At 39.7% G+C, this 26,021-nt stretch overlaps 1 protein-coding gene across 2 annotated transcripts in view; it reads left to right on the top strand.

Moving 5' to 3' along the window:
- acaa2 (acetyl-CoA acyltransferase 2) overlaps window positions 1-19,848 on the top strand; it is a 70,527-nt gene extending 50,679 nt beyond the window's left edge. For both annotated transcript variants that reach the window (XM_048531506.2, XM_048531516.2), the window contains exons 6-10: window positions 808-983; window positions 3,315-3,444; window positions 5,909-5,979; window positions 6,628-6,782; window positions 15,069-19,848. In XM_048531506.2, coding sequence (XP_048387463.1) covers window positions 808-983; window positions 3,315-3,444; window positions 5,909-5,979; window positions 6,628-6,782; window positions 15,069-15,153 — 617 coding nt within the window. In that variant the 3' untranslated portion in view covers window positions 15,154-19,848. The remainder of the gene's footprint in view (window positions 1-807; window positions 984-3,314; window positions 3,445-5,908; window positions 5,980-6,627; window positions 6,783-15,068) is intronic.
- The last annotated feature ends 6,173 nt before the right edge of the window (window positions 19,849-26,021 follow it).

Here is a 26,021-nt window from a genome sequence, read left to right on the forward strand (position 1 = left end):
AGTCTATGGAGCAATACAGACAAGTGGAGTAAGTGGGCAAAACTTGGCAAATGGAGTATATGTTGGAAAATGTGAGGTTTAGAACTTTGGCAGGAGGAATAGAGGAGCTGAATATTCTTTAAGTGGAGAAAGGCATGCATGATTCAGAAAGATGGCATCCATGTTTAGCAGGTAATAGAGAAGGCAAATGGCAAGTAGGTCTTTATTTCAAACGGATGGCGTATAGAAAAGGAAGTTTTGCTAAAATTATGCAAGGAACGAGTCAGACCACACATAGAATACGGTGAACAGCTTTTTCCCCCTTTTCTTAAAAAAAAGAACTATTAGTATTGGAGGCAGTCCAGAGCAGGTTCATTAGGTTGATTCTGGCTATTGAGGGGTTTCAGTTATGAAGGGATTTATGTGAAACGTAAGGTTCTGAGGGGCCTTGACAGGATAGATGTGGAGAGTTAGATTCCCTTTACGGGTGAGTCCAGGATTAGAGGACATAATCTGAGTAAGGGCTCACCTATTTAGAACAAAAAATGAGGAGGAATTATGAGGTGTGAATTTAAGGAATTCTTTACTGCAGTAGAGAAATCAAGGGTTATGGGGAAAGGCAGGAAATTAAAGTTGAGAGTTGGCAGAGCAGAGCTGCTGGACTGGATGGCCAACTTCTGCTATTTTTTGTGGTCTTGAGTTTGGGAATTATTAGTGTTTTGACCTGTTTTTGAAAAAAAAGGTCATTTCCTTCTCCTACTAAGATTGAGAAGCAAGTAAAAATATGTATGTGTGCATTTCTGATACAAATTGCATAATCACTTTCAGCCCATGAAGCTGGTTACTTCAAAGAGGAATTGGCTCCAATTGAGATTAAAGTCAAGAAGGGAGTACAGTCTGTAACACATGATGAACACCCTAGACCAAACACCACTGCAGAGCAGATGGCCAAGTTACCAACTGTGTTCAAGGAAAATGGCACCGTCACTGCGGGAAATGCCTCGGTATGTTCCAAACCCCTGCCCTTGTGAAATGTTGTCAAATCTACTTAGTGTCTAGTTTTGCCATTAAATAGTTTGGGTTCTTCAGTTTACCTTTACTCCTCTTCCTGTTCTGGGACATGTTTAGTTTATGATTCACAACGCTAGTCAAGCTACTTTTTCTAGCCACTGGTGCTCCCCTGAGGAATCGGACTGCGCAAACATGACACTTGTTTGACATGAGATGAGTTTCTGAAGTGGCAGATGGAGTTTAATTTAGACAAATGTGAGGTATTGCATTTTGGTAAAGTAAACCCAGGGCAGGAATTGTACAACTAATAGTAGGGCCCTGGATGTATTGCCGAACAAAGAGACCTAGACGCATGTGCATAGTCCCTTGAAAGTAGAGTGGCAAGTAGACGGGGTGGTGAAGAAGGCATTTCTGGCATGCTTGCCTTTATTAGTCTAACATTGAGTGTAGGAGTTGGGGATGTCATGTTGCGGCTCTACAGGACATTGGTGAGACCACTTGTAAAATACAGCATATAATTCTTGTCACCCTTCTATAAGTAGGATATTGTTGTTAAACTGAGAAGGTGCAGAAAAGATTTACAAGAATGTGGCCAGGAGGGTTTGAGATAGAGAGAGGTTGACCATGTCAGCCTTTTCTCCTGGGAGCTTTGGTGACTGAGGTTTATAAAATCATGAGGGGCACAGATAGGATAAATAGTGAAAGTCTTTTTTGTAGGATGGGGAGGTTCAAAACTAGAGAGCATAGGTTTAAGGTGAGAGGGCGAAGATTTAAAAGGAACCTGAGGGGTAACTTTTTCACGCAGAGCGTGGCACCTGATGGAACAAGCTGCCAGTGGAAGTGGTGCAGTTGGGTGAAATGAGAACATTTAAATGCACCCGGGATGGGTATACGAATAAAGTCTGAAGTCACATGACACTAAATTATTGTCCAACAGGTTTATTTGAAATCATAAGCTTTCAGGGGCTTTGATTTCAAATAAACCTGTTGGACTATAACCTGTTGTTGTGACTTCCGAATTTATCCACCCCTCCGCATCATGGTTGATGAATAGGAAAGGTTTAGAGGGATATGGGCCAAATGCTGGCAAATGGGACCAGGTTAGATTGGGATATCTGGTCAGCATGGACGAATTGGACTGAAGGATCTGTGTTGGCACAAGTAGAGTTATTATCAAATCAATTGCTTTCACCACACAGCAGCACTTGTTTTTTATTTTTACCTCTGCCTCAGATTGAAAGCCTGGACATTGCAGTTTTTACTTCTAAATTTGACCCTTCCAAAACTCACACGGTCAGTGGTCCATTTTCCAATGTCCATATGCTAAAGATCGTCAAGAAATCTGCTGCCTGTACCCTAATTCCCACTTAGGTCCATTCCCATGTTACCCTGTGCTCATTGGTCTACATTTGCATCCAATTCAGCAATGTTTCAAGTTTGAAATTCTTAAAGAAGTTGAAAAGATAGATGTGATCTCATGCTGTTAGAGATACATCCTTTCTCCTCCTCCTGTCCTTTAGCTGCCTTGATCGCTGCACTTTGCCAGTTTTGGCTTCTTTTAGCCTTAATCCAAATGTTAATTATACTACCATTGGCAGCCATGTCTTCAATGCTGGAATTCTCTGCCAAGAACTCTCTGCCTATCTACTTTATTTTTCCTCCTTTAGATGCTCTTCAAATCAAAAAGGTAGCAGTTTGATCAAGCTTTTGGTAACCTGCCTGGAAATCTCCTTTAATGGCTCTGTTTTTTTTTGCTCTCTGATTCTCCTTTGAAGGACTCTGGAAATTGGTTATCATATTAAAGCGCATTAAAAGCTATAAGTAAGAGTTGTCGTAGATATTGCTTGTGTGAACCTGAATAGTGTGTTCAGAGGTTATTTGATCATGGGGCCGTCAATACCAGGATTGATCTTACTGTTTTTCCCAGATGTCCACACATGGGTACTTTGCAGCAGGAATTGCAGAATAGAAATCAGTGCCAAAACTGTTAATAGCTTTTCCCCACCGTCTCCTAAATCAGGATCACTGAGGGAGTCGGATGCCCCAACTGCAGTCTAGCAAGGTGATTTTGAGACTATTGAGAAGTTGGACAATCCTGTCCCCCATGGCTTAGTTCAGTTGCTGAGCCATCAGATATTACGAGCTTGTTCCTTGTGAATTCTTTTAGTCAGGTAACATAACGAAAGTACAGAAGTGTAGACAGATAGTAACTATCCCAGAGTCTCGTTTGCGCAAGATTATTGAACAAATACAATCAGATTTTGTTTTGAGAATAATAAGATACTTTACAGTTTGGAAAGGTGGCTATAATTTACATTTCTTAGGGAGTGTGTGATGGAGCTGCTGCAGTGATTATAGCCAGTGAAGATGCCGTCCAGAAACACAAACTGACCCCACTGGCCAGAATAGTGGCCCATCATGTGTGTGGATGTGATCCAAGCGTTATGGGAATTGGTGAGTACTACTGTATGTTCAGTAACGTTAAAGGGCAGATAGTAACACAGTGATATTGTGTAATTAGTAATATGGAGGCCTGGCCTAATGGCCTTGGGACCTGAGTTAAAATCTCACCAAGACAGCTAGTGAAGAATTCAGTTAATAAATCTTAAAAAAAAAATCAAACCCCTGTCAGTAAATAAAGTGATGGAAGATGGGGGAGGGTTGGGTCAGGATTCTCGTTCCTGATTGTCATCTGATAACTCCTGCAACAGGTAACGGACAGGGACAAAGAAAGGAAATCTTCCATCCTTACCTCTGACCCAAACCTGCATTTTCTGAAGAAGGCCTAGGCCCGAAACGTCATCCTTCCTGCTCCTCTGATGCTGCTTGGCCTGCTGTGTTCATCCAGCTCTACACCTTGTTATCTCGCCTATCCTGGCCTAGCAAGTTTGGGTGCAATTAGAGACGGGCAACAAATAACCTACATCCTTTGAAGAAACAAAGGAAAATCTCTCAGACTGAAATGAAGCAATGATATAATTGAATATGAAGCTTCAAAATGATTTGGATTTTTTTGCTAAAGTACTTTAACCTTTAAGTTGGTGTTTGAATTCACCCTTAGATGGATGATTCTATGGTAGAGTTAATTGATCTGAGGCATTTTTGGTGGTTGCAACTGGTTTCAGCACCACTGCTTTATCAAAACAAAAACGGTTGCTGATGGACATATTCCAATGGGAGAAAAATCAGTGACAGATGAAAGATAAAAATGATTGTGATCCCCTGCACAGCCTATCCTAGCAAACGTTCACTGCATAGGCTCTATTGCCCAGTACTAATCAGTGCTTTGAGACAAAACACTGAGGAAAACTAATCGTAAAATTTTCCAAGAACTAACCAGCCACTAAATTTCCTTTTAGATGATGATTAGCCAATTCCAAGTGGTCCACTATCAGGTTATAGGACAGCTTGTATCAATTGAGTCATCTAAATTTGCAATGGTAGCCAAAATATTCATTTTTCATGTGAAAATCCTCTCTCTTGTTTTAATTGAGGTAGCACTTGCATTAAACATGATGAGGAATATCAATGCAATTTGTTAAACGGGATTATAAATATAATCCAGACATAATTTTTTGTTTTAATTCCATTTTGTGGGGAGACAGAGGGTGGAGAAATTAGGTTTGTTGTAAGAGTTCTAATCTGAATTTGAAGTGAGATCCATTGCTGCAGTGTGGAATGCACATCCTATGAAATGTTAGGAATCTGGGTTTATTGAAGATACTAATTTGCACTAGTTTGCAGCAACCCAGATACTGGCAGTCCTTCAAAACCACCTTTTATCCGTGAGCCTATAGAATGTGTAACTATCTTGTTTGTCAATGGGGCTTCATTTTTGTCCCTGTCCGTTACCTGTTGCAGGAGTTATCAGATGACAATCAGGAACAAGAATCCTGACCCAACCCTCCCCCATCTTCCATCACTTTATTGTGGTTCTGATGTCCAATTGTGGAATTTCCTAACTGCCACCCCAGAAATGTTAGAGATTGAACTGAGAAATAGCCTGGCTTGTATGGGTCAGTGACAATTTAGCACCATTTTGAGGGATCTGTTCACCATTTTGAGTGGTCTGTTCACCACCTGACTCAGGAAATCTCAGCAATTTTATATTGGACACACACCTCATGTCTCAAGACAACAAAACAGCTTTAAAGGAACTTTGCTGCTTAATAGGGCCAGTTTCAGGTTTCCAAAACATTAAACCATTCTTTTGTCAGATGCTGATTAACATATTTTGCAGTAAATTGGTAGAAGACTGATTGGCAATCCTTGATTAAATGTTTGGGAAAATTGAAGGTGGCAAAAAACATTGGTGGTTGAGAAAGCAGCAATTAGTTATTTCAATAATACCTTTTTAATTAAAGATTTTGCTTTACTGACCAAACATTTCCAGTCTCTCCTTATAATTTTCCCTCAGTCATTAGCAAGTAAATAGAATTGATTTATTTTTGGAAGATGAATTTTACTAATAAAGAAAGCTAGCAAGTTTTGAGAAGACTTGTAGCTCAGGTTGAGGTTCTGGATGTGAGTTTGCTCGCTGAGCTGTCAGGTTAGTTTTCAGACGTTTCGTCACCATTCTAGGTAACATCATGAAAACGTCATGAAACGTCTGAAAACTAACCTTCCAGCTCAGCAAGCAAACTCACATCCAGAACAAAGAAAGCGTTAAAACTTCACAGTGGATGCCTTTGCATACCTCTGCTGTGAAAACTTATGTTAGCATTTGTTCACGGCTTTCTGGTCAGAATGGCGGAAGCTGAGAACGTTAATGTGGGGTGACTGTTGCCAGCAGATGGTACAGCATGTTGGCGTCTAAGTATTCCAACTTTCTGCATACTTTGTATTTTAATAGCTGGAGAAATTAGAGAACTCAAAGCTTATTTCCTTACTGATTAGCTCTTATTTTTGTCTCTGGCAGGCCCAGTGCCAGCAATCAGTGGAGTCCTGAAGAAAGCAGGATTATCCTTGAAGGATATGGATCTAGTTGAGGTCTGTGAAGATCAGTGAATTGGTTTGTGATAGCCATAATTAGTAATATAATACAAGTAAACTGCCAGGCATCCCACCCTGTTGGCTCTACCTTTTATTTCTTTCTCCAACAATATGTTTATTTAATTCCCCCTTTTACATGTTTGAGCTGTGTCTAAGTCAGCCAAAATTTGGTTGAATAGCAGAGCAGACTCAAGGGCATAGTAAGCCTGCTCTTTATTCTAATTTTCCTTTTACCACAAATTACTCTTCCCACCAACTTTTTCTTCCCTCTCTCTCTTAAGGTGTCTGGTCAATGTTGCCTCCTTTATGGGGTTACATTTCTGTACTTTGTACAGATTTGTTCTTTGCACATGGAGCATTGTACCATTGTTCTCCAGCGTCCTCACAGTTCATTGTCTAGGAGAAATTGTAGGGTTGGGAATAAGATGGTTGGCTGAATTTCACCTCCCTAAGCCAATGACACTGTGGCAACCTATATCTGCTGCTGTGCAGGCTGTGATAAGTAACAACATATATATACTGGGGGTGGAAATTGTGAGCATTGGCTTGTGAAGCCAGCAATTCACTGTTTCGGCCAAATATAGCATTGTATTTCAAACTGATCTTTACAATGTTATTGATTGTGATATGTTCTTTCTTCAAAAGGTAAATGAAGCTTTTGCTCCTCAGTATTTGGCTGTACAGAAAGCTCTGAAGTTGGATCCCAAAAACACTAACGTGAATGGAGGGGCTATAGCTTTAGGACACCCACTGGGAGCATCAGGAACCAGGATAACAGCACATCTAGTTTATGAGCTGAGGTACAATAACTAGGTTTATTTATCAGTGTGTTTCTTGGCTAAATGATGTGGATTTGTGTGTAGATCCTTTGAATTAATTTTGAAACAATCTACTGGCACAGTACTGTTTCATATTGGAGCTTCACTGCAAGGTGCAGAGGACCTTACGATCAGTTGTTTGTTTACTCCGTACTCAATGAGCAGAGTTTCTGACCTTGAACCAAGCAATTACAATGGGGAATTGTACCAATTCCTGATGTGTTTAAAATACATTTTCTGTTTTAAGAATCCTGCATGTAATGTAAAGGTTTATAACTATTCGTAGCTGTGTGTGTGTGTGTGTGTGTGTGTGTGTGTGTGTGTGTGTGTGTGTCCGTCCGTCCGTCCGTCCGTCCCTTTGGCCACAGTAGACTTAGTGGTGTAATGGGTTCATTGTCTTGTAATCCAGACTAATCCCTATGATGAGTATGACAATGCCACTCCAGATCCAATAATGTTATATAACTAGCCATTGCTGAAAAGGTAACAAGTTGAATCTGAAAAATCATGCACTCAGAACTAGGACTCAAGAAACCAGTGTGAAGAAAAGGCACTATCTTATACAGTCTGAGAAGAAGGTGCTGATTAGTTGGGTCATCATCAACATTGAGATGCATCAAGGACAGTTAACTGCAAAACTTAATTCAAGAACCATGCAGACAGCTTCTGATTTGTCAGGGTATTTTCACTGGATACAGCAGAGATCATCTCAGATACCTTTAAACATTTTTTTTTAAAAAAGGGTGCAAACGCAAATGTCTTTTGACTAAACAAAGTTGGATTCTGGTATTCACATTTGTGGTTTCTACCATGCATCAATTCATCATGCTGCAGGTCCAACCTAATTATCTTAAAGATAATAGGAACTGCAGATGCTGGAGAATCCAAGATAACAGGTGTAGAGCTGGATGAACACAGCAGGCCAAGCAGCATCAAGGAGCAGGAAGGCTGACATTTCAGGCCTGGACCCTTCCGAAACATCAGCCTTCCTGCTCCTATGATACTGCTTGGTCTGATTATCTTAAATTTATTTCTCATGCAACACTTAAGATTACTTAATTAAGAATTTCCAGTCACAGAATCACAACTGATATATACTTTTATCCTTAACCAACCCACTCTTGCAAGTCTCAAATTGAGAAGCAGAAGTAGTTCTAGAGCACAAGTCTTCTGTACAGGTGCAGGTTTGTTTTCAGGGCCCATAGTCTTTGGGCCCATCCAGTGCCTCTAACCACTTGGAGTGAATCAAATTGGCTGATGTGAGATGTTCGGGACCTTTGGAGAAGGCCAAGATGGATCATCCACTCAGCACTTCTGGCTGAAGATTGTTGCAAATGCTTCAGCCTTATCTTTTGCACTGATATACTAGGCTGTTCCATTATTAAGAATAGAGCTGTTTGTGGAGCCTGCTGCACAGTGTTGTTTAATTGTCACCATTCATGACTGGGTGTGGTAGGACTCCAGAATTTATATCTGATCTGTTGGTTGCGGAATCGCTTAACTCTCTCTATTACTCACTATTTACGCTGCTTGGCACACAAGTAGTCTTGTTTTGTAACTTGACCAGGCTAATACCTCATTTTTAGATATGCTGGATGCTGTTCCTAGCATGCCCTACAGCAGTCTTTGAACCAAGGTTGATCCCCAGGCTTAATGGTTATAGGAGAGGACAATATCCTGAGCCATGAGGTTGCATATTGTGTTGGAATGTGATTTTGCTACTGCTGATAGTCCACAGTGCTTTTTGGATGCCCAGTATTGAGGTCTATCCAATTTAGCATGGTGATAAAACCACACAACATGGTCAAAGACCATTTTGTGCTCTTGTACTTATTCCTTCTTATACTAACAAAGCTGCCATACCAGCTTTATCTTCCTCCTGTTCTTTCAAAAAGTTCCATACCCCTGAATATTTAGTTCCCAGCATTGATCTACAAATCTCTGGAATGGGCAAACAGTCATCCCCATTTAAGCTCTATCTGCGCAGCTAATTCAATCATCTGCCTATTCTGCTCACTCCTCATCCTGACCACCACCTTTTCCCACAACTTACACCCAGCAACACCCCCATCCTCATTCATCTTCACCTGAGCCCGTCAGCGGTCCTAGGCCTCTCCCTGGTTGTATTACCAATGTCTGGCACCTCTGCTGATGGTGCTGTTGCAAGGGACAGTTGTCAACGTTCGGCTGCCTGGAAGGACTTGCTTGGTGGGAGTTGGGTGGAATGTAAGCCCTGAGGTTACTTTATCTCAGAGAAAGCTTGACACTTGAATACCTGGGAGGCATGACAGGCTTTCCCCAAAGAAAGCAATACCTGTATTAAAACCACCAAATGACTATTTTGAAATAAGATGCCTACAAAAAGAAGCTAATGCCAGCTCCTAAGTTGTTTATAACTTAGTTTATATTGCATATAAAAGTGCATCTGACGACCCAAGAATAATGAAAAATGTATTTTTATATTTCTTTTGAAGCAAAAGCTATTAATGTATTAGGTCTAGTGTTTATTAAGTAAAAACAGAAAATGTTGAACTTATTCAGCAATCTAATATAGAGAAATTGTTCAATGTTAGGAATTTTGATGGATAAAATCATTCCTGAAAAGTTAATATTAAGTGTTACCTCTACATTCTAATTGTGTCATTTGTAGATGTCTGTCAGCAGTAGGTGGTGCTCTTGTACTCTTTGTTTATGAACAGAAGTACCCACTATTATTATTGATTTGCTTTTCTGCTTCATAACATTGTACGCTTATGTCTTTTGTGATTATATCATTATAACATAATATAAAACTTGAATTTTTCTACATTAAAAGCACAATATAATCTACACAGTATATAAGAGGCATAAGAAGTACACGGTCAGAGTCACAGAAGCTGTTAGGAGGAGATGATTACCAGTAGCTTTGTCAAACTGGTTTACAGGAGGGCCTTACAGAGGAATTGTAATAATGGAAATGTGGATCGTTACAGCACAGATTTTCTGGAATACTGCCTGAATTAAGGAACTACAATCTGAGAAAGACCTTGAAAAATAATTTGTTCCATCGAAACAATGCAGATTATGAACTTAAATTCCAGTTTTCTCAGCATCCATAGTTGTAGAAGTTTTGGATTAAAGTTTTCCTTTGTGAGTGAAGATTTCCTTTTTCATTATTTTACACTTAGCTCTAGTTTTAAGGTTATGTCATGTTCTCTTGCTGTAGGTTTTTCTACTTTGGATAATACTGAGAAATAATTATCTTATCTGATCCCTTTTATTATTTTAGTTAACCACCTCAAATTGGATCATTTTTTTCCCTGCAACTAAATGGATGCTATTCCTTGATTTTTGACTAGAAGGTTACTAATTCAGGAATCAATCCTGAATGTATTCTGCAAAATATTCCTCACTTTAAACACGTGTCTTATCTTTATTATTGTCATGATGTGGAGGTGCTCGTGTTGGACTGGGGTGGACAAAGCCAGAAGTTACAATGTCAGATTACAGTCCAAAGTTAACCTGACGAAGGGGCTGTGGTCCAATAGCCTGTGAGACTTCAAATGAACTTGTTGGACTGTAACCTGGTATCATGTGACTTCTGACTTTATTGTAGTCATTAGGATAACTGACATTTCCCTGTTGATCTTTTAATTCTCAATTTTCAAAGAGCAATCGGTTTTGTGTCTCACCTGTTGTGCAGTGAGTGACCTTTATAAAAATAAAACACTTCCTACTTCTTAACTCTGTAGAATGCGTAAATATTCATTATTAATATAACTATACATATCTTGCATTGTTATTAACCCTGGTTTTGTTCTAATGCCTTGTGGATCCACATAAAAACTACACAGTGCTGACTATTTTTGTGACTACTTAGTAAACTCATATTTTGATCCTGTTTAAACTACTCCAATGGACTTTTAATCTCGCATACTTTAGCAGTTTTTCCATTTTTTTTGTCTCATAGCTGAAATTGTTAGTAAATATTTCTGCTTCTATCTCTCAGAAGCCTTACTAATCATACTCTTTTTCCAAATTTAGATTTTCCATGCCATTTGAATTTAAATCATCCCCTCATCTTTTGGTATGGTTTATTTTTGTTTTATTCACGGGATAAGGGTGTCGGTATCTAGGCCAGCGTTTATTAAGAGTCCCTAATTTTCCAGAGGGCAGTTAAGAGTCAACCACATTTCTGTGGGTCTGGAATCACATGTAGGCCGTTACTGAACCAGAGATAGTAGGAACTGCCAATGCTGGAGAACTTGAGATAACAAGGTGTAGAGCTGGATGAACTCAGCAGAGGAGCAGGAAAGCTTATGTTTCGGGTCGAGACCCTTCTTCAGAAAGACTGAAGTTTTTTTTTCCTGATGAAGGGTCTCGACCCGAAATGTCAGTTTTCCAGCTCCTCTGCTGCTTGTTACTGAACCAGGTAATTTTTTTCCTGACAATCAACAATGGTCATCAGCAGACTCCTAATTCCAGGTTTTAATGAATTCAAATTCTACCATCTGCAATGGTGGGATCGTTCTGGGGAACCAGGTAATCGTCTGGGTCTCTGGATTAATGGACTAGTGATATTTTTGCTAGATAATCACTGCCCCACCTAGTGCCTGACAAATAACTGATGCACCCAAGAATGTGAACTCGTCCCTCCTTCCTTCACCACTGCAGCCACATGTTAACATTTCTCATAAGTCTTGGTTTTCAATCTAGTGCCTGCACTATAATCACTGGGTTGAAATTCTATAACTCTCTCTCTAACAGTCGAAAGATTTGCAGAGGTCCGAGAAGACTCACCACCAACTTCTCAAGGAAAACAATAGTCTAGCCTTGCTCATATCACAAGAATGAGTTTAAAAGACATTGACTTCCTCTGTGTCTGTCTCCAAACATGATATCTGTCAACACCATTGGGTTCAACAATCTCTGTCTTTATCTTTGCTTGAGAAGAAAAAAACGATGATACATTTAAGGCTGACATCAAGGTGGTTGCACGCTGAAAAACAGGCAGCCCATAACCCTGACAACAGAATGTGTCCAGGCCACACCTTGCTATCCCTTTCCATTCTTTCATCTACTTGCCTCTCATCTTTTGAGGTCATCCTTGGATCCAGAGTATTACTCAGAACATCTTCTGAGTTGCTGTCACTGTCTGTGTCATATTTGCCCAATACTAAGTTGGATAACTTCAGTAATTTGAGAATGTCTTGTCCCTGTGCATCCTGCTTTTGTCAGCTGCCTCATGTAAATTGTCATGTCCTTACTGTGTTATCCCTGTGATCCTGCCCTTTGGGTGATTTCAGGCTCTCCTCATCCTTTCTGATGCAGTAAATTATGGTCAATTGCTTCTTGAACCAAAATTCCTTGCTTCAGGAACTTCGATTTCCTTTTGCTTTTTTTCATTCTTTAATGGTATGTGGGTTTCATTAGCAATTTGGCCATCTCTATCTGCCTTTGAACTGAGTGAATTGGCCTGAGCAAGCCAAAAGGAAGTGAAGAATTACTCTCATTATTGCAGGTAAGTGTGGCAGATTTCCATGTCCGACGAACAGTGGTGAATCGGCTAGATCTTTACAGCAAATAACAATGGACTCATTACCACCCTTTGCTGAGACTAGTTTTTAATTCCAGGTTTATTCAACCAGCTACTGCGGCTGTAATTGAACCAGTGTGTCCAGAGTATTAGTCTGGGCCCCAAATTACTAATGCGCTGATATTACCAACACACCACTGCCTCTAGATAGAACATAGAACATAGAACAGTACAGCACAGAACAGGCCCTTCAGCCCACAATGTTGTGCCGACCATTGATCCTCATGTATGCACCCTCACATTTCTGTGACCATATGCATGTCCAGCAGTCTCTTAAATGACCCCAATGACCTTGCTTCCACAACTGCTGCTGGCAACGCATTCCATGCTCTCACAACACTCTGTGTAAAGAACCCGCCTCTGACATCCCCTCTATACTTTCCTCCAACCAGCTTAAAACTGTGACCCCTTGTGCTAGCCATTTCTGCCCTGGGAAATAGTCTCTGGCTATTAACTCTATCTATGCCTCTCATTATCTTGTATCTAGGTCCCCTCTCCTCCTCCTTTTCTCCAATGAAAAGAGACCGAGCTCAGTCAACCTCTCTTCATAAGATAAGCCCTCCAGTCCAGGCAGCATCCTGGTAAACCTCCTCTGAACCCTCTCCAAAGCATCCACATCTTTCCTGTAATAGGGCGACCAGAACTGGACACAGTATTCCAAGTGCGGTCTAACCAAAGTTTTATAGAGCTGCAACAAGATCTCACGACTCTTAAACTCAATCCCCCTGTTAATGAAAGCCAAAACACCATATGCTTTCTTAACAATCCTGTCCACTTGGGTGGCCATTCTAAGGGATCTATGTATCTGCCCACCAAGATCCCTCTGTTTCTCCACACTGCCAAGAATCCTATCCTTAATCCTGTACTCAGCTTTCAAATTCGACCTTCCAAAATGCATCACCTCGCATTTATCCAGGTTGAACTCCATCTGCCACCTCTCAGCCCATCTCTGCATCCTGTCAATGTCCCGCTGCAGCCTACAACAGCCCTCTATACTGTCAATGACACCTCCGACCTTTGTGTCGTCTGCAAACTTGCTGACCCATCCTTCAATCCCCTCATCCAAGTCATTAATAAAAATTACAAACAGTAGAGGCCCAAGGACAGAGCCCTGTGGAACCCCACTCACCACTGATTTCCAGGCAGAATATTTTCCTTCTACTACCACTCGCTGTCTTCTGTTGGCCAGCCAATTCTGTATCCAGACAGCTAAGTTCCCCTGTATCCCATTCCTCCTGACCTTCTGAATGAGCCTACCATGGGGTATTGTTTGATACTCTGTGCGCACATCACATATATGTTCTCTGAACAGCCATCTGAGAGATTGTCAACATGCAGACAGTGTTAGCCTGAGTTCGCTGCGGCACAAAACTCTCCCAAAGAAGGATCGCATTCCTTTTACTCACCTCATAACTATGAATTTGAAACTGTAATAACAATCTCTTGTCTTGTGACACCCAAATGCTGAACTCTTTCTGTGGTGAAATGTCACTTCCCCTGTCCTCTGAGAGCTCAGGAAGCTTCAAATGGCAGTAAGAAAACTATCCAAGAGATTTGATACTGTTAAATAAGAGCATAAAGTGAGAACAGGCTATTCCATTAATCAGTTTGCATCCACCATGTACCTGTTATGGATTTTGTTGCCACGTGATTTAATTTAGTTTCTTTCTCAGCTTCATGCCCCCCCTTCCCCTGCACAGCCAAGGCATTCTATTCCTATGTCTCCAACCTTGATTATATCTACAGTTTTCCTTTCAAATTAGCACAAGGCTAGGGGCAAAATGGTATTAGAATTGTTAGGTGCTTGTATTTGGCTGGTGCAGACTGAATTGGTCAACGGCTGTTTTCTGTGCTGTGGATCTCTGACTGTGTTATTCCCCCTGGTTCCTTCATTGACTCAGGATGATGCTTCATGTTCCTTGGTAAAAAGCTGTATAGAGATCGTGAAGGTACCATTTCTAAATTTGTATATCTCCATCTGATTATGTTATCATGAGCTATCACAGTTTCTTGAATAGTACAAGGGGAAAATAACAATGGCTTCAACTGCTAGCAGAATAGCCAGTAAAAAATCAATGAGCTTTTCCACCATCGAGAAAATTGTGGCTGAGCTCACTTTGCCTGGCTCAATGCCCTGTCATATAAATACATTCCTACTGAAAGCAACGCGTGGGAATTGAGGTAAAATGCAGAACTCTGGATGCTGGAAATCTGAAATGCAAACAGAAATTGCTGGAGGCACTCAGCAGGCCTGTAGAGAGAAAGCAGAGTTATTTTTCAAGTACAGCGACCCTTCTTTAGAAATTGAAATCTTGGTTAACATTTCAGGCCAATGACCTTTCATCCAAACTCTGTCATGCATCTTCCTAGTTAATATTCTGGTCCCTTTTTTGGAGCTTGTTCCAGCAAACACATCATTGTGGTTTTCAAAAATTATATATGTTCCCCTTCCCTTTAGTGAGGAAGCATTTCTTTATGTAAGGGCTGATGGAGGTTTAAAATTTGCTTATAAAAAGCTCTTGAGCCTAGGTCAATAAACATCAAAAACTGATATTTTTTGCAACCCAGTTAAGGACAGATTAGTTGTAGCTGAAGTGAATATGCAACTTGCACAGGGAGCTGAGTGGCTTCCTGTTCCTGTGTTAATGAATTATTCATGTAAAGTGATGTTGATTGTGTTCATACTTTTTCAGGCGCCGTGGTGGTAAATATGCAGTAGGTTCGGCCTGCATCGGCGGTGGGCAAGGAATCGCTATCATCATTGAGAACATGAAGTAAAGAAAAAGGGAAACAAACAACGTTGTGCTACAAGAACTCAACTACAGTATTTGATGCTAGTTGCTGGCTTTTTTTTGTGGTAATCGCTGCAGTATCTTACTCTAAGGCCCTACCCAACTCCTTCCAAAAATATTATCTAAACAAATTATTAAGCATTCCCATTTTGGGAAGAGGATTGGCAATAATGTAAATGGAAAGGGATGGTAACAATGCCAAGGGTATGGGCCAGGCAGCATTTGCTTATGAGTCTGTAACAAAAATCAGTGGAAATTCTGCAGAGTATCACTGTTCAAGAATACCAAAGAAATTCTAATCATATAAAAATTGTTTTGGCTAGAATTTTGATTTCTTTTTCTAATTTTCCTCAGGCCTTTAATGTTCAGAAAGTCTTCTCCAGCTGGTTTGCATTTGATTTAGAGCACAGATGGTTGGACCACAGAAGACAAGTTTGTAGGAATCAATTGAAATCACTCGTTGTACATAGCCAAGAGACTAGCAGCATAAGAAATAAAAGCAAGAGTAGACCATACATCTCTGCGGTCTGCTCTGCTTTTCAATAAAGTTATGATTTATTTTGGCCCTAGTGCTGCTTTCCTGTCTGTTCCTTGTACTTCTTAACTTCCGCAATAGTCCAAAACTATCCATTAGTGTCATGAATAAATTCATTGAATTAAATCAGTCTTACATAAATGATCTCTTATTCTGAATGTTTGCCCCCAGTTCTGAATTTTGCAATGAAGTGAAGCATTCTCCCAGGATTTGCTTGATCAAGCCACAACTTCAAATGTTTCAATAAGATCACCTCTCATTCTGTGTGCTGTACCTTCCCCCATACCTCAGAAGCCAACCCTTTCATTCCAGGAATCCGTCTACTGAATATTCTGAACTACTTCCAATGCCATTTCTCCTCAAATAAAAAATTACCAAAACTGTATGCAGTGTTCTCAGTGAGTCTCGGATATAGTTGTATCTAGGTGTCCCTACATTTGTATTCCATTCTCCTTGTAATATTGGCTAACATTCCTTTAACTTCTTAATTATTTGATGTATCTGCCTGCTAATTCTTGTAATTCATGTACCTGCACACCCAGATGCCTCTGCACTGTGGCATTCTGCAGCCGCTCACCATTTAAATAATACCGTCCCTTTCGTATTTTCCACCAAAGATTGATAATGTTTTTGATGTTATACTCCATTCGCCAAATTTTCTGTTATTCAGTTAACCAATTCTGTATCTCTTTGCAAACTTTGTATCCTCCTCACAACTTGTTTTTCTACAATCTTTGTACCATTAGCAAATCTGGTGACTTGTTCCCCTTCACCCAAGTAACCAATATATAATATACACAGTTGAGATTGTAACTTTGTCACGCCACTGGACAACACAGTTTGGAGCTGGAGGAACACAGCCTGACCTGCTGTGTTCCTTCAGCTCCATACTGTCTTGTCTCTGACTCCAGCATCTGCAATTTCTTGCTATCACTGTCACACCACTAGTTAGTTTTCGAACCTTTAAAGTTACTCATTTATGCAGACTCTGTTTTAACTATTAGTTAGCCAGTTCTTTATCCATTGCTTACATTTTGCCCTCAAAGTCATGAGTTCTTACTTAATGTATTCACCTTTAATATCACACCTTTATTGAGTATCTTTTGGAAATTCAAATATACAGCATGCACCTTGCTCATTGCACCCCCTAAAGAATTCCACTTTCATAAAACCGTATTGATTCTGCTGGATTGTTCTATGTTTTTTTAAAATATAAACTTGCTCCCTCCTAAACAATGGGTTCCAGAATTTTCCTAAATACAGATGTTAGGCTAACTGGTCTACAATTTCTTAAATCACCAAGGACACAAGATTAAAATGAGAAAGTTAGGAGTAAGAGGGGAATTTGGGGGAACATTTTGGCCTTTTGATCAAAAGATTGTGGAATAGGCTACCGGGAAAAGTCAGCAAAAGTGTAAATTGATTTAGTCTTATCTGGGAAAGGAATTGATTGATATATAGATTTACCTTCCAAGTACAGCATTGAACACAGTTGTCGTTGTCTAATCCTAGAAAATATGACATGATCAATATTTTCATTTCCTGTTTCTTTTCCGAACAAAAACTCCTTAAATGAGCCAAAGTGACTAAATTAATTACATTGTGGTAGGCAATTCTGAGACTTCAGTACATGATTAACTGCTTGGGAATGCCAACACTGTGGTCACTAAACCACTGGGATTTTCCTTCAAGCATCAGTAGATTTATTGAAATCTTCTAATGTTAATGAAATTTTAAACCTCTCACCTCTAATCCTTAGAATATTTGTTTGCTGTTGAGAATTTAATTTTGTTTCCCTTTAATCTTTGAAAAATGTTGCAAAACCAATCTAGGCTACTTATCTTTTTTTACAATTGAATTTTCCCTAATTTTTGCCTTCTTAAAGGAGCAAGTTAAGTTGGGATCCTACTCCTACATGCTCAAAGCTGTTACTATCTGTATTCTTTGGATATAAATCGAAACAGTGAATGTCAGGCAGTTACTTCACAGAAGGGAATCACAGTTAAGGCCAATCTTATATTCATCTGGGACCATAGTTTTCTAATTGTGTAACATTTGAAAAAGAAATGAATCATTTTTTTAAAACTCCCTGTTAATTAATGGGCGATTTTATATCATTGCCTGCAATCACAGATTTTTCAGCAGATAGCACCAGATGATGATCAAGTTATGTTTTTTTCTTGCTTTTGCTCTCACTCTTGCTCTCTCTTCCCCTCCCTCTGTCTGTCCAGCTCACTCGTGCTTTTTGTCTGGTCTCATTCTGTTACACATGTGCAATGTAGTGGAGCAGAGTATTTGATTGCCTGAAACCCCATGCCAGAAACTGCACAATTGGGCACTGGGCCTTGTGTGTAGACTATATGGGTGAATGAGTGGGACAGCCACAAACTGATGTGTTGGTCTGGCAAAACCACAAAGGCAGTTAGTTTTCACCATATTTTATTGGTTTGGGGAAGGTAGAGGGTCTTATAAAACATAAGAGCATATTAATGGAATTCCTAGGACCACACTTTGATTTAGGATGGATGGACATCAAACGCCTTATCCTTTTTAAGCCCACCTCACTCTTACCTACCGCACACTTTACTCTTTTACTGGAATTTGTCATTCCCCAAATTGCAGGTGGGTTTGTTATTTTGGAATGCCTTGACTTTTTCCCCTGCTACATCTTTGAATTTTTAAAGATTAAAATTATGCAACATTCATCACCAACATCACTACCTCTACAGTATAGACCACAATGTAAAAACACTAGAGTATTGAATGCTGACCTATTTAGTGAACGTTAAATTGGCCATTGAAATTTCCTGTAATTATGTGCAAACAGCTTAATTTCTATGTTGTTTTCATGTTGCTATTTCATTTTCTTCTGGGTGTTGGTAGGTGGTTTAACATCATTTGATTGTGCAAATCCATGAAATGATTTCTGCAGATTTTGAAGAATGTCAGAAAATTTGCAGGTTTCAATACAAATCTTGCTGCAGCACCTACAGCCTTAGGCTGTATTGAAAATAGTGTTGTAATAACAGCAACACAAGAGGCAATTGTCCTTATTATCATATTTATATATCCATCACTCTGTAAGATCCTAGGAAGGGGAAATTGTCTGTGACATTTGAATAAGAATAATCATTAATAATGGTGTAGTGGTAATTTTGTAAATGAAGCCCAGCACTTTTTCTGAAAATCAAATTTCTAATGATAAAGCAATGACTCATCCCTTAATAGCACCGTATCTCATGCAGCAGTCTATAATTTAACAAATTTTGCCTACATACCCCTCTAATTAGAACACCTCCGTCTCCTTAACTTGTGGTTTCCAAAGCTTATTCCTGGAAGGAACTGCTTTTTTTCTTACTGTCTTGTGTAATGTAGACATCCTCAGCATTTATTGCTTATCCTGAATTTCCATTGATCAGGGTAGTTTGCTTGACGGTTTTGAGGCAGTTGAGAGTCAACCAAGTTATTATGGATCTGAAGTCGTATGCAGGCCAGACCAGGCAAGGATGGCAAATTTCCTTCTGTAAAAGACGTTTGTTAGTTGATGGTATTTTTATGGCAATCAGTGGTAGATACTAGGTCACCTTAACTGATACTAGCTTCCAATTCCAGATTTTGATAGTGAATTTAAATTTCAGCACCTGCAGTAGTGGGATTTTATCTTGTATTACTAGACCATTAGCTTACCCCTCTAGATTGCTAGCCTTGTGACATTTCTACTATGCCGTCCCCTCCCCAGTTTGAACTGGACTTTGTTTCTGCGCTGGAAATGTACCCTTTTTGTTGTTCTAGTCGATACAAATTGAGGACACAATGGGGCACCTGAAAGTAATGCTGATGCTGATTAATGCATTGTGCAATTTATATTGTTTTTAGTTTCAAAATTTATAACATTAATCAGGTTTTTTCCCCCCCTTTTTACTTGCCAAAGTGTGCTAGAAAAAATTGGCTGGAAGTGAGATTTTTATAAAAAACATAATTGCATCTATTCTACATCTATTATCCGTATCATCTCTAATGTTCATAATTCATAAGCAAACTTAAAATTGTGCCTTACATACCACAATGTATTGTTGCTATATGAAACAGTGATAGAAAATAAATTGCTAATGATTTGATTTTATCAGTGCAATAATTTTATTGTGCTACATTGTAATGTGCACTATTGAAATAAAATATAAATGTTATTTTATATATTTTCCTTCTCCTACCCATCTTTGGGCTGCCTTGCTCCATACATTATACTTCTGAGGAGAGCAGGGTGTGGATTATAGACTTGGATCCCAGGCTTACACCCAGGCATCCTCTAGTAAATGCGTGTGAACATCCTCAGGGTGTATGTTATTTCCTTTCTCTACCTCATATTCCAAATGTCGTCAACAGTAGAGCCAACATCAGCTTGTTTTGCTGAAAGTTGTGTGTAATCTGTTTGTCATACAATCCAAACAATACTCTGGCGATCCACACTGGGGTTTCTGTTGGAATTTATTAACCAGATTTGACCAGTAGAAACAGAAACAGATCGTGTGAACAGGAGTGAACAGCGATTCAGCTTGTTGAGTCTGCTCTGCCATTTATTATAATCGTGGCTGATCTAGCACTTTGATACCTTTTGTCTACACTATTCCTGTAACTGCTTGCACCATTGGTAATCAAAAATCTGTCAACCCCTTCTCTAAATATATTTGAAGACTGTCCCACAGTGCCATGGAAACTCAGAATTCCAAAGCATTCACCAACCTGAGTAAAATAAATTCTTCTCCATCTCCCTCACTTAAAATGCCAGAGCATAGTTGAAACAAGTACAGATAAATGTGATTGGTGTAGTTTCGTGTCAGCATAGACATGGAGGGTTGAAGGGCCTGTTTCTATGCTGTATGGCTTGAAATACCATTCCTCTTTGTTTTTAAGTTGTACCTGATCTTTCCAGACTCCAACCAGGGAAAAAGTAAATTTTGCATCCACCCTGTCTGTCCCTTTAAATGTTTTGTAGGTTTCAATAAAGGCACTTTCCATGCTTTGAAACTTTAGAGAGTAGAAGCACAGTTTACTCAATTTCTCTTCATTGGAGAGTCTTACCATCCTGGGAACAAGTCTGGTGAACCTTTGTTGCTATCCTTCTAAAGCAGTAATGTTCCTTTCTGAATCAAGGAACCAAAAACTGCTCTCAAACTCCACGTGTAGCCTGACCAAATGCCCACACAAATGAAGTAAGACTTCATTATCCAAACCTCAAATCTCTTGTAATAAAGATTACCATTCTTTTAGCCTACCCAGTAGCTTGATGTACCTGAATGTTGGCCTTCAATGGCTTATTGACAAGCCCCACATAAGTCCCTTCTCACATCTACACTTGTGAATCTCGTAACATTTAGAGAAAACTCTGGTAGAATATTTTTCTTCGAGTAGAGTGGATAACCTTGCATTTTGCCACATTACATTCCGTCTGCCATGTTCTGGTAAACTAATTCAGATCCTTCTGGAAATATTTATATTTTCCTCCCTGCTTGGCTTTGTATCATCTGCAAATTTGGGAAATTTGCTCCCCGTATCCAAATCATTGATTATGTATTATAAACAGCTGAAGCCCAAGTGCCTGATCCTTGTGGTACCCCACCAGTCAACCAGTGTAAGTGACCCATTTCTTTCTACTGTATTTCTGTCTGTTAGCCAATTCTGAATCTATGTCAGTACAGTGCCTCCAATACCATGCACTTTAATTTTTCTAACAAGCCTCCTGCAAGGACTTTATCAAAAGCCTTCTGAAAATCCAAGTACACAATGGCCATCAACTGCAATTTATCAATCTTGTTCATAAAATCCCCCCAAAATCTCCCTTTGATCAATTTTATTAATATCATCTTTTTAAAAATTGTAAGTTTGTGAAATGCTATTTCCATTCATAATTCTAGCATTTCCTTAAAATTGATGTAAGGCTGATTTGGTTTTGCTCCTTTTCTATACAGTGGGGTGTCATATGCAGGCTTCCAATCTGTAGGAATCATTCCTAAATTAATGGAATTTTGGAAACTGATCACCAATGCATCAATTATCTCTGTTGTCATCTCCATATGCTGGAGTGTGGACAGTCAGGTCTTGACGGCATTTAAACTTCCAGGTCCGTTAATTTCTCCAATATAATTTTTTTCACTCTTCATTTTCCCTAGTCTCACTAATTTTGGGAGATTTCGTGTACCTTGTTCAGTGTAAACAAACGCAAAGGAATCATTTAGCTTTTCTACTATTTTGCTGCTTCCAATATACATTGGTTAAGATGACTGTAATTAGAGTCAGGACAATCATTTCCATTTTATGTTCATGTAGAAGCTCTTATGGTCCATTTTTGTCTCCTTTTGCTAAAATGCAATTATGTTCTATTCCTTACCAGTTTCGTCGTCCTCCTTTGCTGTATTCTAAACAACCAGTTTGTCCTCTCAATTTTAAGTTCCTCCCTCAAATTTATGTCATTGAGTGAATTTCATCACTTTGCTGACATGACTGAACATTAGCTAATGCATAGAAATTTGACACAGTGAATTGACCAGATTTCCACCTCCTGTGTAACAGAGCTCAATCTTCCAGCTGATTTGCTCACCCATTTGGAAGATTTCTACTACAAGTTCCAAACAAAACACAGAATTCTGTAGAATTAGCCTTTAAAAGGCCAAATTTGGACAAGTTGAGGAACAGAAAACAAAGAAGAAAGTGTGTACGCTCACAGAATTCATCATCATGTAGCTGTCAGTGTGGCTGTCATATTTTTCATTGTCGTTTATTGGAAAGTCTGGAGTCATTAGCCAAAAAAGATCAAGTATAATGCTAGAAGGAAGAAAAGAATATTTCATTGTCAACATGTGGATCTCCTCGTGCAGTTTGAACAGAGAGAGTCTACAGAGATTTCTGAGGAGAAAACCCCAAAGAGTGTGAAACAAGAATAGAAATTGCTGGAAAATCCCAGCAGGTCTAGCAGCATCTGCAGAAAGAAATCAGAGTTAATGCTTGGATCCAGTGACCCTTCTTCAGAACTCGAAAGAAGTTTCATGCCAGTCCCAGCTATTCAATTCAAGAACTGTAAGTGTGTGTAAATTCAATAAGTTGACCAAGACACGGATGGTAACAAGTTGGTCATTTTCTGTCTTTTTTTGTTAAATTGGGTATTAGTATGCTTTTTCACCATCAGGAATCAAAATGAAAACAACTAGCCATTCATGTTACGCAAGGATATTACTGAACCAAAATTCTGCAGACAGTGTATATCACAAATGAAAGAAAATGCTAGAATTGCTGAGTAGCTCAGGCAGCTCCTGTGGAAAGAGGAGCTGAGTTAATAGGGGCTATGGCTTCCTGTGGTTCCCCTGGGAGTGGGAGTCTGCCCAGTAGAAGAGTAGCCACTACACAGGAAAAGGAAGTTGCCCCTTTAAGAGGCTTCAGGTGAGGGGAAGCTGGTGGATACTACTTTTGGCAGTCCCTCCAACTGGCTCAGAAGATCCAGTAAGGACTGATACTCTCATCTGCAACTGGATAGGTGCTGTTTTTAATCTTAGAGGCATAACTCACTTGATTAAACTCTGATATTTTTCACAAACTCGTGTCCTAACCTTGTTTAATAGTATGTCCCTTTAGACAGCACTTGCCAAACCCATGAGACTTCCATCGAGAAGGACAAGGGTAACAGATGCATGGGAACAACACCATCTGCAAGTTTCCCTCTAAGATGCTCACCATCCAGACTTGGAAATATATCACCATTTCCTCAATGTCATTGGGTCAAAATCCTGAAACTGCCTCATGGCTTACAGCACGTGGGATGCAGCAGTTGAAGAAAAAGGGCCACCGTCGCTGTCTCGAGGGCAATGAGGGTTGGGTAATGAAAACTGGACCAACCTGTGACATCCAAGCCCTAGAAAATGTCCTGAAATGGCCAATAATTATCTCCTTTAGGACCTCAATTGACACTCTGGCAGGTGGGCTCCCTTCATCCCTGCGATCAGTAAAACTACAGTGGAGACAAAGTGCTACCTATTGGATTTAATATTTCTCTGAGTTTCACACCATCTTCAAATGTGCATGTGGTGGACCATACAGTTAAACCCATCGTTTTAGATTAAGATTTTATTTTAGAACACTGAACTTTCATCAGAATTAGAGTTCATTTATATTGTTTTAAATGCCAGAAACAGTTCCAAATGAGTTAAACTTGTTGTAGAAGAAGCTCATTCACAGACGCAGCAACACACTGGCCAACTGATGATTTTAATTGAATCAAATTCTTTGTTAAATATTAATATTTTAAAAAATATTAACATACGCATGATATAGGTACAAATTTCAAACTATTCAGTCCAACTTTCAAAAATTGCTTAAACCCAACAGCTTGAACATTCAAAATGAAAAAGTATATAATATAAATGTCTACATTCAGAACATTGCAGTTCCTGTTATCTTTGGTATCATCTCTGGAGATAATGGGAGGCCTCCTGCAGTGCCACAATGATGCCACCCGAAGGTTGCAGGAACAGCAACTCATATTCCGCTTGGGAACTCTGCAGCCCAATGGTATCAATGTGGACTTCACCAGCTTCAAAATCTCCCCTTCCCCCACTGCATCACAAAACCAGCCCAGCTCATCCCCTTCCCTCACTGCATCCCAAAACCAGTCCAACCTGTCTCTGCTTCCCTAACCTGTTCTTCCTCTCACCCATCCCTTCCTCCCACCTCAAGCCGCACCTCCATTTCCTACCTACTAACCTCATCCCACCTCCTTGACCTGTCCGTCTTTCCTGGACTGACCTATCCCCTCCCTACCTCCCCACCTATACTCTCCTCTCCACCTATCATCTTTTCTCTCCATCTTCGGTCCGCCTCCCACCTCTCCCTATTTATTCCAGAACCCTCACCCCATCCCCCTCTCTGATGAAGGGTCTAGGCCCGAAACATCAGCTCTTGTGCTCCTGAGATGCTGCTTGGCCTGCTGTGTTCATCCAGCTTCACACTTTATTATTTTGGTATCATCTTGTTGTTTTAAGCAGTAATTGTGTGGGAAACTGCGTAATTCATATGTACGGAAAAATATCATGCAAAACTATTTCATGTTTCTCTCGTGATGCAGTTTTTGTCCCCTTAGCCTTTTATGGCTTTGCAAGTTATGCTTCCATTGTATAGGGCCAGAATGATTGATGTCCAAGTCAGAATGGTATGTAACATAAAAGGATAAGTCGAGGTGGCGATGATCCCAAAATATTGCCACTATCGTTCTTTTTGGTGGTAATCACAGGGAAGGGAGCAATCTTTTTAAAAATTATTCGATTGGCAATGCCATATGAGGAATAACATTTGAGGGAGTCCAACAATAGCCTCGTGCCACTAGCCTTACAGCAACTTATGATTTTTCAAACTTGGCACAACTCACCTCCTTATTTTAAACAGGAAAAAAACAGTAACAGAGGAGAAAAGTGAAGAAATTAAGGGGAGAAATTAAACATCAGCATGCCCCAAAAAGCTATTTATAGCTACTCTAACTCCAGATTCTATTGTGACACTTGCTGCGAATTGTTTTTTTGTCAGTAAGGGAAGAGTCACAGGTGACAGTCATATTTCCCACAGTTGTGCTGATGGGATTTTTAACTCTCAAGCATCTTTTACTCATCTCCCACACTCTGACAGTAGTAACCTAAGGGAGTTAACACTGTGAAATCCTGCTGGTGTAATTGAAAGTGTGTGCCACTTTCACTCACTTGCATTTTTCTTTTTCCGATTGCAGTTAAAATTTACACTGCTAGAAAGTGCACAGAAGACAATGTGAATTTGCAGTTTTAAGCCCCGTAGTAGTTATAGGCACTGGCAGCTGACAATATTGTGGATATGTGAGGGTTACAGAACAGCCTCCTGGTCAAAAAGGGAAGCCTGTACTATGGCCAAAATAGTCTGTCTCCGTTGCCATTAACTCAGGACCTGAAACCATAAAGATGGCGTTGGCGTTTGTCAACATCAAACTTATTTTATGAGTATTTCAGATTTCATTGGTTTCAGTTTACTCATATGCATCATTATCATTTGTTGCAAACAGCTTACAGCACTTAACACATCTCATTGTTGGCACACATTGATGGTTACATCAGAGTTGAGGACATGCATTTTACATAGGGGGAGAATGTGTTGTGCTTTTATTTTATTCACTCTTTATTAAATGTTCATGCTTTTCAGTATTGTTTTTACTGCTCAATTGGACATTGCTGAACTTGTAGCTTTAGCTGTGACTCCTTGTGTGCAGTTTCAAGCACATCATTCAAGATTGCTCTGAGTGAAGATTATTGAAATGT

Source organism: Stegostoma tigrinum, chromosome 1 (assembly GCF_030684315.1).
Source record: "Stegostoma tigrinum isolate sSteTig4 chromosome 1, sSteTig4.hap1, whole genome shotgun sequence".
Classification (NCBI taxonomy): Eukaryota; Metazoa; Chordata; class Chondrichthyes; order Orectolobiformes; family Stegostomatidae; genus Stegostoma; species Stegostoma tigrinum.